Source organism: Labrus mixtus, chromosome 16 (genome assembly GCF_963584025.1).
Source record: "Labrus mixtus chromosome 16, fLabMix1.1, whole genome shotgun sequence".
Taxonomy (NCBI): Eukaryota; Metazoa; Chordata; class Actinopteri; order Labriformes; family Labridae; genus Labrus; species Labrus mixtus.
Window position 1 is genome coordinate 24822483 of NC_083627.1, and position 15699 is coordinate 24838181.

At 40.6% G+C, this 15699-nt stretch overlaps 1 protein-coding gene across 2 annotated transcripts in view; it reads left to right on the top strand.

The window, feature by feature from the left end:
- LOC132990618 (uncharacterized) overlaps positions 1–15699 on the top strand; it is a 44405-nt gene that overhangs the window by 2055 nt on the left and 26651 nt on the right. For both annotated transcript variants that reach the window (XM_061058959.1, XM_061058958.1), the window contains exons 2-13: positions 4006–4074; positions 4803–4827; positions 4949–4966; positions 11276–11338; positions 12416–12552; positions 12636–12752; positions 13533–13590; positions 13676–13723; positions 13957–14025; positions 14312–14451; positions 15042–15170; positions 15566–15623. In XM_061058959.1, the coding sequence (XP_060914942.1) occupies positions 4006–4074; positions 4803–4827; positions 4949–4966; positions 11276–11338; positions 12416–12552; positions 12636–12752; positions 13533–13590; positions 13676–13723; positions 13957–14025; positions 14312–14451; positions 15042–15170; positions 15566–15623 (931 nt within the window). The remainder of the gene's footprint in view (positions 1–4005; positions 4075–4802; positions 4828–4948; positions 4967–11275; positions 11339–12415; positions 12553–12635; positions 12753–13532; positions 13591–13675; positions 13724–13956; positions 14026–14311; positions 14452–15041; positions 15171–15565; positions 15624–15699) is intronic.

The following is a 15699-nucleotide window of genomic DNA, read 5'->3' on the forward strand; positions in this document are numbered from 1 at the left end:
TTGCAACTGTTTTAGATATTTTGATTTACTTTTTCATTTTCCTTGAAATGTGTTTCCTTTTTTTTTTTTTTTTTTTTCCACTGGTGTCATTCATAGCATATTGAAGCCTGTAAAAAAAACCTCTTATTAGACCATAGATTGCACTGCAAACAAGAACGCGCTTCAACAGGAAATCAAATCTACAATGAGAGTCAGTGTTACCAGGAACTCTCATAATAACATCCGCAGTGAAGACACCAGAGGACAGCTGGCAGCAACTTTATGAAATATCCAACCCACCCTGCAGACGGTTTCACTCCCATCAGAGAGCATTCAGAAAAAGACCAAGCTAAAGAGAAGTTACAATTGCAAGATGTCCGCTCCATCTCCCTGACCTACATGCTGGTTCTTACAGAAAATTGTGTACATTTTGTTTTTTAATTTTAATTATTTTATTTACAACTAGTTGTACACAAAACGATTCACAAGTGTGGATTGAACCGTGGATACCATACCAAAGGGTTCAATTTTATATTATGAATTATTGAATCCATTATACTGTATATCATTTTAACGTGGAACGGCTAAAAATCCGTAAAACGATCCAAAAATACAAACAAGGGAAAAAAAATGCACAAGAAAAATGCTGCAAATTTGGTCATCACAACGGAAGTGCTCTATAGGCCTGTGGGGTGCTTGGTACAACAGGTTTATTGCTCAGGGGAGAGAGAGATGAGGTAGTGAATTATTTGATTAGCGCACCATATAACAATAGACACCAACAGAGTGGAGTCTCTGTTGACCATGCACTGTTGACTACGGAGCTAAAACTCAAACTTTATAACATGAAACAAAAACAATCTCACTTAAGTTGAAACGTGTTTGCTGATGTGCAGATAGATTTGCTAAGTGTAGCTTCTCTTAAGGAAGGGTTTGGTCCTGTTAGCAACTTAGTTAGCCTTGCTGCTTGGGGTACGAACAACTGGTCTCTTACCAGGAAAGAGCGGGTCGGTATTTGTGTACGTGTATCAAAACATGACCTTATGACTTGGCCAAATTCAGAGGTTAGATAACCATTGATTTGTGCCTGTTGCTGTCCAGATTGTGTGTTTCTGTTATGCTTCAACCTTTCAAACTACAACAGTCACTGGTATATGTTGAGTAAAATTTGAGACATAATTGGCTGTAATCGTTTTTGTATTCTACAATTTGGCCCTCTGGGGACCAAAGTTGCCCATCCCTGCCCTAGACAGACAGAAAGAGGTATGCTGCAGGTGAGCAGACCCTTAATGTTGCTGTTATTTGCTGAAACTTGGAGAGGGGAGAGTTCAATTTTACCTGATTGTTGTGCCACAATTCACTGTCATTGTCAACACTGACACCTGTTCTGAGAGGAGGCAGGGCCATTTGAGTATGAGAGACCTCATGCAAGATTTTGGCAGGACACTAAGGTCTGGTTGACCCAGCTACCCTGTAAACAGACAGTAATCAGACAGGTGTTGTGAGTTATTTTAGGAAATGGATATTGGTAAGGCAAGTTTATTCATATAAACAAGGAGAAAAATAAAATGTGCGCACATGCAAACATGAAAATACAAGTACATATGAACACAATATTAAAACAGTGAGGTATAACGGGTAGGTAAAAAGATTTAAATAAAAGTTTAATAAATGGTCACACACGGGGCAGTATTTAATTTCCACCATCCACTACAACATAAGCTAGCTATAGGGCTCTGAGTGTACCTACAAGGGCAGAAGGAACAAACACCTCAGGGATGCACATAAGACACATGGTTACCCAAACTGGGCCTTTGTCAAGACTTCCAAGAAACACAGCAGTCGCCAATATGGTTTAGCTATGGTATTGTGGCATAAACTTCTCAGAAGACAGTGTTTCTTCTGGAATTGTCCATTAATGCTACAGAATGCAGCATTAATCCTAATGCTGCATTCTCATTGGTCCAAACAGAACAATGAGAACAATAGACCTGTCACTTTGACAAGAAGTGCATTATATACTCTCTTACCTCAGCAACCTCCTCCATCCCTACACCCCATCCCGACAGCTGCGGTCCTCAACCACAGGCCTGCTCTCCACCCCCCAAACTGCAATCCTTTGGTGACAGAGCCTTCAGTGCCTCCGCCCCCACCCTCTGGTACTCTCTCCCTGCTGAAATCTGCACTACTGCATCCCTGGACATTTTCAAAAATCTTCTCAAACACCCAGTTCTCCAAGGCCTTCGGCTTTAGTTAACACTATTATATATGGCCAAACCAACCAATCAGATATTAGTAAAATATATTATTTGGATCGACAAAGAAAAAGATAAAATACTTTTTATTTTTGAAAGGCTTTTGGCTTCAGGGGCATTACCCCTGCCCATGCTTAGAACCGGCCTTGGTGGTAGAGTGGTTAGACCGCAGAAAGGTTTCAAGACCGATGCAGAGCTGGCTAAACACTGAGGATTCTGTGTACATGTCTTGGCAACCCGTGTGCGCATCGACTCTATGGAGGAGGGGTGGGGGAAACAGTTCTCTCCAATGTTTTGAATTTGTAATGCAGTATCCATTTTAAACACTAGGGGTCAGAGTTATATATTGCTCCTTTAATAACAAAGATAAGCACTGAGGTCTGCAGAGTGCATTACTCAGCTGTATACCAAATACATGAGCTCAATTTCATTTTAGCATCACAATTTCCACCTCTCTTTGAGAATTATTCACTCTCTTTTCCAATTAAATCAATTGTTACTCTTATGTTGTCATGTTTTATACGTCACTCATTAATTATCCAATGGCCGAATTATATCTGCTTCTAACGAAACTGATTCATTAGTGTTCTACTTTGTCTGCGTTTTGTGTAAACAGATTTTTTAACCACATTGAAAACAAATTTAGTTCCTTGAATAACTTTGTTTTCTCCAGTAAGCTAGGTCAGAGCCCCCAAAAGTAAACAGCTGGACATTCTTGGCAAGTCACTGTTCTATGGTTTCATTTCTGTTGTATAACCATTTCCAATGACCATGTCCTCACATGAACTTAGCACTACTCATATGATTATCATACTGGTAAATATAGTAGACTAGCACTGATCATTGAATGACAGAAAATCTACGGATTGACTTGGTGTTGTTACTTGTATTTGTGGATCTATCAGATCAGATCAGAAGTTATGCCTGTTCATCCATTTGCCTGTTGATTCTCTATGTGGCATTGAAACCCACCACATAGGCTAACACTCAGACTTAATTTAATTGTCGGTGTTTATTCTTGAGTTCTGATGCAAGATAAGGCTCAGGTCTCTGAAACTGCCCTTTTACCTCGGCAAACTAGTCATGTGTGCCATGTGGTAGTGTTAGAAACCCCAAACCTCACTTTGTCTTCATCTGTGGTGGAACATCTGTTTCTAAGTACAGTCGGATTGTACGTTGATGTTAACTTACTATTACTCGAGGTCAAGGTGTGCCCAACTTACAATTAATTAAATGGGTCTGACACTGACAGTCTCCCGACAATTTGTGTAAGCGCATTTGTCCAGAGATCTTGGTCAGATTGAGTCCAGACTACTCTGCTCTTAATCTACAGTATAATTTGAGGTTTTGTGTAATGCCATGGGATTAATCCAAAGTTTCTAGAGGAAGAATCCTATTGATTTTGATGATCCCTGTGACAACTCTGGCCTTTTGACTGAACTATCTCAACAACTATTGAATGAATTGCCATGCCATTTTGTACCAATTCCTATGTTCAAAGATAATTATTCTGTAATTCTACTTTTTTTCTTTTGACATAATTTGTCCAATACTAAACCCAAGTTAGCATTCTATATGCTAAACTAAAGTGGTAAACAATCTATACACCTGTTTGGTATCAGCATATATCCTGTCATCCTTATTTTCTCTGAACACTTTACACTGATAGTGCTGTAAGCGTATGAATACTACACACAATCTCTCTTTGTTAATAATGGTGTCAGCTTTTTCTATTTCTGTTTTTCTGATGCATCTTTTTATTTTCTTGTAGGTCTGCTGCGCCAAATTTCGGAGGATGTTTGAAATCAAGAAACATATGTGCTCAAAGATGCATCAAACGGTGGGAATGATCTGATGAAATGTACACTATATAAGGTTACTCTGAGTGTTTTTGGAGGAGGCGAAAAAGGAATAATCAGGATAAACAATATAAAAAGGGTTAAGGCATTTAAGCAATTAACCCTATTGTGAACACTTAATACAGAATATGTACAGATCCTTAAGAGTTACATGTAAACTGTAAAACTGTAACTTAAGGGCATGCTTTTGACCAAGTGTAGTGTTGTTGAGCGAAAGCTCTTGGACAATCAAAAACAGACACCTGGTTTGAGAATCGAGGATCTGTTTTATTTCACTTCGAGAAGTTCTTATATACCATCTTCAACATCCTTTTTTGGCCTTTTTTAGATAATTGAACACTTACATAACAGACAACTTGTTGTTTCACAAAATGTTCTTATGTTTCAAATACTTGGGCGAGACATGGCGGTCTGGCACTGTAGTTCCTAGAACTACACAGCGTGTCCATCCACATCCGCTTGATTTGGTTTTCTCGCTTGATTTGGTTTTCTCGCTTATGAAGAGGATCAAATCTGTGTTATGGTGTCAAATTCGAACTTTAAGCCCTCTACCAATTGAAGTGGTAATTCTAGATCTGTATTTGACTGTCAAGTTTTCCAATTGACTGTTATCATGTAACATGACACTGTCCCCATATTTATGAGAATATGTAAACATTTGCATTGATACTCATGTCTGCTTTTGTCCTCTTTTTTTTAACTGAAACAGAAAATGAAAGAAATCTTCAAGAAAGGTATTGCTTTTCTTCTTAACATTTTGTGTAAATTAAAATTATGTAGTTTCATGCATGAGGAAGATTGGATGTCCCATTAATTTATCTGTGTTATTTTCTTATCTTGTTTCCCTTTTTGTAGAAAAGTTCAATAACTTTGGTAAGTTGATTTCTTCTTCTTGATTGTTTGGTATTTGAAAACAATACTCCTGGTTGCATTAATTTGACAACTAGTTGTCTGCATCATCCGTGCCTATAATTTTTTTTTTGCACATTGTGGGATCTGTATTGTTTAAATCAATGTGTGCTTGCTCATTGCCTTCTTCTTCTATTCCATTGTTATTCCTCATCTATTTTGGATTCTGTTCCCATTCCCATCATTTTCTGGATTTAAGTTCTGAATCAAACAAATTTCATATCAACCTTTTATAGTTTATATTTTCCTAATAAAGCCTGGTATTTGAAAAGATAAAGATAAAGATACATTTTATTGATCCCCCATGGGGGAATTTTTTTCATTACAGCAGCTCAAGAAAACAGGAAAAAAAGAATAAAATTATTAAGAATAAAAATCAAACATATGTACATAAGTTAAATAAAGGCAGAAACAATACAATAATAGAATAATACCAGGTATGTGCACTTCCACTTGTGGAAAGACTTGTTATTAAAAACACACACAGTGTGTAGTGTAGTGTCTGACATATCTGGAAATTAGGTCAGCCCTGTTTCTTACTAAGAATGTGCAACACGACAGCTTGTAGTAATTATATCTGAGACTGGTAATGTTCTTTGAGTTACCCGGAAATCCTTAATCTAAGACAGGGGCCCCTGTGTCCAGAGAGATGCCCAAGAACAGGAAACAGATGTCCTCATGTGTCCTGTGACATTATGTATAAATAGCACTCTCATTGTATGTTCCCGTGGGATCATTATTGGCTTTATGATTCAGACGGCAGACGTGTCTAGTAAAGCTGAATTTTGCTTAATAAATAATACTCTTTGAAAGCAAGTCAGTCTCAACGGCGAATTTCTTCATCATCAAACATATCAACAACTGAGGAAACCACATCAGTAGCATTATTGATATGAGTGGTGATGCTGTTAAAGAGTCCGATTAAACAGTCTGATGGCAGATGGGATGAACGACCTGCAGTAGCGCTCTGTCTTGCAGGGTGGGTGTCTCAGTCTGCTGCTGAAGGAGCTGCTCAGAGCCCCCACGGTGTCATGTAGGGGGTGAGAGGGGTTGTCCATGATGGATGTCAGCTTCACTAACATCCTCCTCTCACCCACCTCCTCTACAGAGTCCAGAGGACAGTCCAAGACAGAACTGGCCCTCCTGACCAGTCTGTTCAGTCTCTTCCTGTCTCTCTCTGTGCTCCCTCCTCCCCAGCAGACCACTGCATAGAAAAGTGCAGACGCCACCACAGTGTCATGAAAAGTGCGTAGCAGAGTCCTGCACACTCCAAAGGACCTCAGTCGTCTCAGCAGGTGTAGTCGACATTGGCCCTTTTTGTACAGGACGTCTGTGTTGTGTGACCAGTCCAGTTTGTTGTTGAGGTGAACACCCAGGTATTTGTACGTCTCCACCCTCTCGATGTCCAAGCCCTGGATGTTCACCGGTGCGGAAGTCAATCACCATCTCCTTTGTCTTGCTGGTGTTGAGCTGAAGGTGGTTGAGCTCACTCCAGTCGACAAAGTCCATGATAACCTGCCTGTACTCCTGTTCGCTCCCCTTAGACACACACCCCACGATGACTGTGTCATCGTAGAACTTCTGCGGGTGGCAGCTCCCAGAGTTGTAACAGAAGTCCGAGGTGTACAGGGTGACGAGAAAAGGGGAGAGAACTGTCCCCTGCGGGGCCCCTGTACTGCAGACCACCATGTCAGACTCACAGTCCTGAAGCCTCACGTACTGTGGTCTGTTGGTGAGGTAGTCCGTTGTCCATGCAGCCAGATGACAGTCTACTCCCGCCCTCTCTAGCTTCCCCCTGAGCAGTGCAGGCTGGATTGTGTTAAAGGCACTGGAGAAGTCAAAGAACATGACCCTCACAGTGCTGCCGGTGTTCTCCAGGTGAGTCCAGGATCTCTGCAGCAGGTAGATGACGGCGTCATCCACCCCGATGTTTGGCTGGTAGGCAAACTTCAGAGGATCCAGATTTGAAGTCACCAGGGGGCGGAGGTTGTTGAGGACGATCCTCTCCATGGTCTTCATCAGGTGAGAGGTGAGGTGGTGGAAGTGGTTAGGCTCCCTGGGGTGAGATGTCTTTGGGACTGGCACCACGCAGGAAGTCTTCCACAGAGTCGGGACCCTCTCCAGTCTCAGGCTCAGGTTGAAGATGTGCAGAAGAACCTCACAGAGCTGGTCTGCACAGTCCTTCAGGAGTCTGGAGCTGATGTCGTTGGGACCTGTGGCCTTCCTCGCCTTGATCTTCCTTAGCTGACTTCTCAACTGATCAGCTGTTATGGAGAGGCTGTTGGTGGAGGAGAAGAGGGTTGTTGAGGGGGATGGCAGGGTACTCAGATGGAGTGTCTGAGAAGCGGGCTGGTCTGCGCTCTGGTGGGTGGGGTTGGGAGCAGAATCAAATCTATTGAAGAACAGATTCAGTTCATTTGCCCACTCCCTGTCTCCTGCTTCAGGGCCCCCTGAGATGTTATTCAGGCCCTTCCAGACTTCTCTTGCATTTTTCTGTTTTAATTGCTCCTCCATCTTTGCCCGGTAGCTGGCTTTCCCCTCCTTGATTTTTTTCTTGAGCTCTTTCTGCACCCTCCTCAGCTCCTCTCTATCTCCAGCTCTAAAAATCCTCTTCTTTTCTTTGAGCAGGGTTTTCAGCTCAGGTGTCACCCAGAGTTTGTTGTTGGAGAAACACTGTATTTCTTTGGTGGGTACAGTGTTCTCAACACAGAAGTTTATGTAATCTGTGATACAGTGGGTTCAGCTGTCGATGTCCTCTCCATGTGGGCTGCACAGCACCTCCTAGTCAGTGGTGTTGAAGCAGTCCTCAGTGGCCTCCTTATCTTCACATACCTGGTTGTGGGGGGTTGTTTTTTCACCATAGGTATGTAAATGGGCTGCAGTCTCACCAGGTTGTGGTCTGAGCGGCCCAGTCAGGGGAGGGGTGATGATCTGTATGCATCCTTGGTGTTTGCATACAGTAAGTCCAAAGTTTTATTGTCCCTGGTATGGCAGTCAACAAACTGAGTGAAAGTAGGGAGAGTGGCAGACAGGGAAGCGTGATTAAAGTCTCCTGAGATGAGAATAAGAGACTGGGGGTGTGATGTCTGTAGCTGAGACACTACACTGTGGATGAGTTCACAGGCTGCAGCAGCGTCTGCCGAGGGGGGGGGGATGTAAACAGTCACCGCGATGACGTGTGAAAACTCCCTCGGCAGGTAATATGGCCGAATGCTTACAGCCAGCAGCTCCACATCCTTAGTGCAGCGCTGTTCTTTAACAGTGATGTGCCCAGAGTTACACCATCTCTCATTCACATACATCGCTATTCCCCCGCCTTTCTTCTTACCGCTCTCCCTCACGCTCCGGTCCACTCTGACGAGGTGGAAGCCGTCCAAAGTTACGAGCGTGTCCGGAGTGAGTTCAATCAGCCATGTCTCCGTGAACTGCATGATGCTACACTCTCGGTACTCCCTCTGAAGCCGCCAGCTCCTCCATCTTGTTAGGGAGAGATCTTACATTCCCCATAATTAAAGACGGCACGGATGGTTTGTACCGTCTTTTCTTTTCCCGACACTTCACTCCGGCTCTGCATCCCCTTGTCTTCCTCCGTAGTTCTGCGGGGATGTCCGGTCTTTCGGCTGGATGTATCCGAGGTTAGCACAGCGCAACCAGCTGTTCACGGGTGTAAACAATGGAGCCATGACTGAATGGGTCTCCCGAGGAAGTTTTAAAGAGTCCACAGAGAAAGAAAAACAGCTCCAATACTCCAAAAAGAAAAATGTCCATGTTTGTTGTTTGGAGTTGGAGTTACTCGCAAAGTTACAGCAACAAAAAGTCAATATTAACAAAATAAACTAAAAAACAATAACGAGGGGGGTCGGAGCTGCCGTAACAAGCAGCCACCCAGAGCGGCGCGACTGTCCAAATCATGTATAATCAGACTTCTCACTTATAGGTGACTTTTTGGTGGCCAGTTGTACAGAAAAAGAGGATACTGAGGCTAGTCTGCATTTCTCTTAGACATTATTAGTTAGAGAAGAGCAATTGAAGATTCTTTAGGGTTTACCTTTGCAAGGTGTCCCCTTCTTATTTGGTTCTTTCCCTCATGTAATCAACTGCAGCCTGATGTTTGCAGAAACTATCCTTTGTGTAGGGTAATTAAGTCATTAAGATGTTATATCTTTATTTAACCTCGGATTTAAGTAGGGGCACCACTTCCTGTTAAAGGAAGAAAATAACTTTAATGGTATAAGTTAATTAATTAATCAGTCAGTTTCATATCTTGAAAGAAGTAAGTTCTGGAAATGTTAAACAAGAAAACACACAGACAAAGTCCTGAATTTTATGTGTAAAATTGAATATAAAAAGGGGTAAACAATAAGGTATAGATGAAACAGATAAAGAATATGATTATTATGATCAGGATAATGCAATCATAATGTATGGTGACATTATATATTTAGTAATGAGATAAGACGCGGTATTGTTTGAATGACTTAATCAGAAAATGGTCAAAAAGAAAAAGTTGATAAAGGAATTTTGGGATTCTATTTGGATTTAAAGGAGGGCTCTGAATAGACACGACTCAAGACTTAATCTTCCAACACCCCTTGCCACCAGCAGTCTTACTGTGAGTTGTGTTCAATTGAACTCCGCCGGCTGGTCCCGTTTCAATCTCTGGCAAGCGGTTCTTTTCAGGCCCAGATTAGATGCCTTAACAACTTGGTCGGAGTGTGCAGCTGGGATGGAGATTGTACGTCGGTTCAGCCGTCGTCTCAGAAGCTCCAAGAGGATCCAACAGGAAAAAATATTCAAGAGTCTTTTGATACGTCGATTTCCAATTCAGATTAACCGGATGGCCATCTTGATGAATCCAAACTAAGTAATTGGCGTTCAAAATTGAAGAGACTTTGGAGAAGAAAGTTCAAAAACCTTGCTTGAGCCAGAAAGAATTGATGTTCCAAAAATTGTGCGTGAAAAAGAAAGTTCGGCAGAGAATCGTCTCTACGGCACAAACTTAAAAGAAGGGATTCGGACCGAAGCCCGAAGAGAAGAGAGCAAGAGCTGAAGCTCTAAACTTCAAGAAACCAAAACTAAGAAGAACCAAAGATCTGAGCTCAGTGTAAGCTCTTATCACCTGGATGGGAGGAGGGGGGTCTGCAGGCAAAGAGGGGTGCCGCCCACGGGTGACTCCCATTCTGACTGGAGGACAATTGTTTAAATTAAACCGAGTTTACTTTAAGAATAAGAATCTAAACATATACGCCACCATACATTCGTTGATGTAGGTTCACGTCATATATTTAGACAAACACTTCTATCAGATTCATGTTGAGATGAAAATCACACCATCTGGGAACATCCTCAGTTAATCCCATCCTGTAGGTGAACAACAACATGTTATACAGTCAACATTCTTAATAAGACATATTAATAAAGTAGGAAAAGAAGTTGGTGTCTTTAAATAACACCTTCTATAGCTAATATCAAAGAGTATGCTTTATAACACGTCTAAATGTATAATTATGAAGGTTACGTATTCATGGATATTTTAACACTAGATGGCAATAGCGCTTCACGTCAAATTCCTATTAAAACTATAATAACTCTTATTTGTATTCTGAAGATCAGATTTTGAGTCTAAAAAGATGATTATAATACATTCAATGTGACAATTACAAATATCTAGATGAAGAAAGACATAAATGTTCATTTGATGCAGAATTGAAAGCTGTGGTTTAATTCAGTTCTTCGGCAGTCCTTCAACAGATGGTCAATTTTACGACTTTGCAGAGACTGGTTTCAGACACAGTTCATGTCTTTGGGATCAATTCATAGATAGCCGAGTGTTCTGTTTCCGCTCGGTTGTTTATTCCAGGTGTTGTAAAAGTTCATAACATCCTGTCTGAGAGGGAGACTTAAATCATTGATCAGTTCCTTTGTTCCTTGGTAAAAGTAATGTTAATCCACAGTCCTGAGTCCTGCAGGAAGAGAGGTTGTAAACGTGTCTGCTGATAACGGCTACATTTGACAAACCTCATCCTGCACAGAGTTGCTCACCAGCAGCACTTCATCGTCATGTAAAAATATTGATAAAGTTTTCTTCTATCTTGTTTGCTTTTCATACAATCAGTGTCTCAACATTAGCCTACAGTTATGCAGCTATTGCACACTATATGTATGTTCACCCTGTCTGAATAATAAAGAGTCATTGACTTCATAGATAATGACAAATTGCATATATTAGATAGAAGATTCAATACATGGTTGAAACTTTTGTTTTCTTTACAGGCTTTCCCTCCATTGTCATGATGAACCCACAAACCCATATAGAAATGAAACAACCCATTGTGGGTAAGTGTCAGCAAGCGCAGATTACATCTTCTGCAGATTTACATGGAAAACTAAGAAGTTAAAGCCCTGATACACCGAGGAGATCGTCGGCCGTCGGTCCTAGTTGGACCGTCGGTGAGCGGGTCCTAGTTTTTGCGGTGTGTCCGGCTCCGTCGCTACCCGTCGGCTCCCGTCTGCGTTTAGTTGGCCGATTTGGCATGTTGAATCGGCTTCGGCGGTCGATGAGATGGATCTCTCTGACTGGCTGTTCGGAGGTTTCATTTCTCTTCAGCTCTCCACACAGGTTTGGGAAAGCCCCTTGAGCATCCCGCTGTAGTAGCCATACTTTTGCCCATTATTGCGGTTTCTCCTTATTTGTCGCCTCCGCCTCTTCTTTTCTTTGTCACTAAAAGACCAAGGGCTGACAACGCCAGCGCCATTTAGGAGCTACCGCCGCCCCTCACGCATACGTCGGCTGTAGTGTTTGCGGTGTGTTCTAGTGCAACTTTTAAGCCAAGAGGCGACGCCACAGATTGCCTTCATCGCCACTAGTTCTTTGCCGCCTGCTTCGTGTGTCAGGGCCTTTAAACTAAAACATCCAAGTGGATTCTGGACCTTTTGGATAATACTTTTCAATTAAAAAAGAACAAAGATTTTTTTAAGTCTACCTATCAGCTGTACTGTCTATTTTAAGATGTAATCTTCAGGACTTGTCATGGACGTGTCATGATAGTTAAAAGCCCACAGTCAGTTGGGTTTGAGTTCCATCATATACCGACCTGTAGCAAACTTTTCTGGTTTTTGATTTTGTGAGAACTATCCTGACACAGGAATGTGCCTGGAGCAATTCTATTTTAAACTGAATTCTATGATCAGATATTTTACTTGTCATTAATAGTTTGTAACTTGTTGCTAAAATGTGTGTTTTAAGTATCTGATGATCATTGGCATTTTTTGACATTATTCTCATTGAAACAAATGTGTGACGTATCTGTAAAATCAGACATTTAAACACAATCTATGATATGTAATGTACTGTTAGGATTTCAAAGATGGTATTTGAATTGATAACTGTGTTTTATATTCTTCCTCTCACAGGCTTGTCTCTGCTGACTCTATGCTTCAGTCCAGAGTTGAAGATTTTTTTTTACCTGTGCCATGTCTGTGAGGAAAAATGTTTCCCAAAGAACATTGTAGCCCATCTCTCTTCGAGTGACCATTGCAGCAACTACTTTGTAAGAGCACACGACAATTAAAAAGAGTCAAACTTCAAAAAATAGGAGAATAACAACAACTTCATAACTGTTTTTTATTTTAGAACTACAAAGACCCCGATGTACTGAGTTTTTCCTGGATACCGGGTTTGGATATGAGAGACATTTTGAGGCATGAGATCACGAAGGTTACCAACAAACCAGAGACGAGACGGCTGCAGGTTTGTAAATACAATCTTGAAACCTATAGGCTATATTTCAGCCTCTGGGGTTTATGGGATATTTTTGGGTGGATCAAGGCCAAGTATATCTTCTCCATACACAGGTCATTACAGTGACTAGAAACTTAGATCACATGAACTGAGATGATGGGGAGAGACAAAACAACCATATTGTTGTCAGCACTTATTCATCTTTAGTTTAACTTATTAGTTTGTTTGACAGGGGCTTTTGTTGTGGGTGTCAATACAACTACGAGAGACAAGAGGCCCACACAGTTTCATTCTGCCTGCATTTATTATCTTGTTGCACAAAATCTAGTAGGCGCTATACTAATGATTAACAATCGTTGTGTTGTTTCTCAGTCATCGATGATGTGCAAATGATGAAAGGAATCTCTGCAGACACTGACTTGCTTGTGAAATAATAAGTTTATTGACAAACAAGAACAGCATTCGTTATTCTAAATAACACAACGGATGTGGATATCATCCAGAGGGAACCCTAGAAGCTAAGTGTTATGGCCAGCAAATTTCTCTTCCATATCCTCGTGTCTATCTGGAAAGTAACGAGTAAAACCCAAACTACGCCTACTTAAAATGAGTATTTAAGAACAACCGAAAAGATAAAAATATATAACTGCTGTACCATGTAGTTTCTTAAAAAATAAACGTGATTCTTTCATGAGTCCAAATTTGTCCACATTTGAGGAGACTGTGTTGTATTTATTGTCCCGATGAACACCACCAATGTTGTGTTTTTCTCTCATGTTCTCTCTGCAGTTGCTGGATTTGCCTGCAGATCTGTTGAAAAAGCTTGACTCACGTACCTACTCTGAAGGTATGTGACTCTAAGATTTCTCTGAAATGTTGTATTTATTTATTTATTTATTTTCACAATGTGTTATTCTGATCCTTCTCCCCAGTGATACGATCTCTGAGTGAAAATGACAAGCTCGTGAAACTATTCAAAGGTGCGACACATTTCTCTCAGGATCATGTTTGTAAAGGTTCAAATATCACAATATCTCAGACATCAATTTCATTCTGTCGCAGTTTAAAGTTCATTATTGACCTTGAAAAAAATCTTACCGTAAGATCTAATGTAACTGGTTTGGAGCTGTTTTTTTTATTTTTGATGTTTTATTTTTCATACTGCTCAACGTCCATGCTTCATAGATGCAATGGGTTTTTTTTCCCTCTGCAGCGGTGAAGCCAAAGAGGACAATGATACAAAAATACCAAACAGACAGCAACAGGAAGCATCCACTTCTTGGTGAGTCAATGTTGGGAAAAACCCATAATATAACAGAACGACTTCCAGAATAAAGTAGGAAAGACATTTTTTTAATGCAAGATGTGTCCTGTATGCAGAAGGGGGAGGGCATCCAAAAAACAATATTTAGAAAGATCATTTTTTAGCCTTTTTTAAATATCCAGAACATAATCAGCCAGAAAATTTATGATTTAAGTAATGACATACTGATGCTGGAAAGTTTCCTACATTCTTTGCCTTCCTCATGTTACTCCTCCTCTTTCCTTCCCTCATCATTGTCTTGAAGGCATGCAGCACATTGTGGAATGCATTAGTGTGGGACCGACTGAGAGGAGACACTACCTCTGCACGCTCTGCAAACTTACCATGGCCCCCCACGTGATCATCAAACATGTACTGAGCTTCGACCACATCTATTGTTACTTTGTAAGTAGCTGACACTAAAGCGAGCAGATTTCTCACTTTTCCTGTAACGAGGTGTCAACTCTAAAATGTTACATGTGATATAATTCTAATCTACGGCACAAAAAACTATAAAAAAGCAGCAACAGGTAATCGATTGTGCTTCTAAAGGTCAGAATAAAAGTTATACAAATTTCAGTCTTCCCAGAAATGATTGTTACCTGCATGTGTCCCTCTGTGTAACTGTTTTATCAGAAACATTTTGTATCTTTGTGTAAAGTTTCACAGAAATTTGTTATTTACTGCTGAAGATGTAACATATGACAGCCATAGTCTGTTCAGTCGTGTATTTAAATAACTCTCTCCCAGGTGGGGAAAAGGGTTAAAAGACTATTTGTGCTATCCTTACATACAGAATTTTCCTGTCTTGTATTGAATCGTCAGCATTTTTGTCAGACACTTTCAGTCTCATTCTTTCTGCCTTATTCCCTTTCGTTGTCTCTAGTTGTCTTTTGTTCTTAATTGGATACCAAGCTGAGTTCTCTACAGGATCTTATTAACCTGTTTGGTGTAGGTTTGATTCATTTCTGTTTTTTTTTTTTTTTACCGTGCAGAGAGAGTGGCACCCCTCAACTTTGCTGTCCAAGGAGAGCTACACTGCTCACACCACTTTAACCATCATGATCCTCGACTTAGCAAAGCAGACGCTGGAGATTCATGCTACTACAAACACTGATATGAAGGTAAAGAAGTTTCAATGTTACAGATGTGAACAAATGAATTTTTTTTTTTTATTGCACAAAAAAACATAATAGATTAATTGAAAAACAGACAGCACATAATGATAAGTTAATTAACAAAATATACATTTTGAAAGAAATGTGCTGGAGGAGCCAAATAAACCCAGAGGGGCTTGTCGAGTGGCCCTCCTAAAGAGAAACATGTAACACAGAGACATATTATTAATGTAGTCCAAGCAAAAACAATAAAGCTAACAAGAACACATACTCAATAAGGTGTAAAAGAAAGCAAAACAAGAAAGAGACAAATTAAAGAAGAGGGGAAAAAGGAAAACAAGCTCTTATGGTAGCTTGCTTTCATCTGCATTAATATAAATCTGTTTGACTCTCTGTTGCAGCAAGTGAGACTGGAGCCTGATGAATTCACGTCAGTCAATTTCACTTGTTACAGTGATGGTAGGTATTCATATTTCATGCCTCAGTTTATTACAAATTCCTCTGAATGAAATGAACTGTTACTCATGAGCTAATT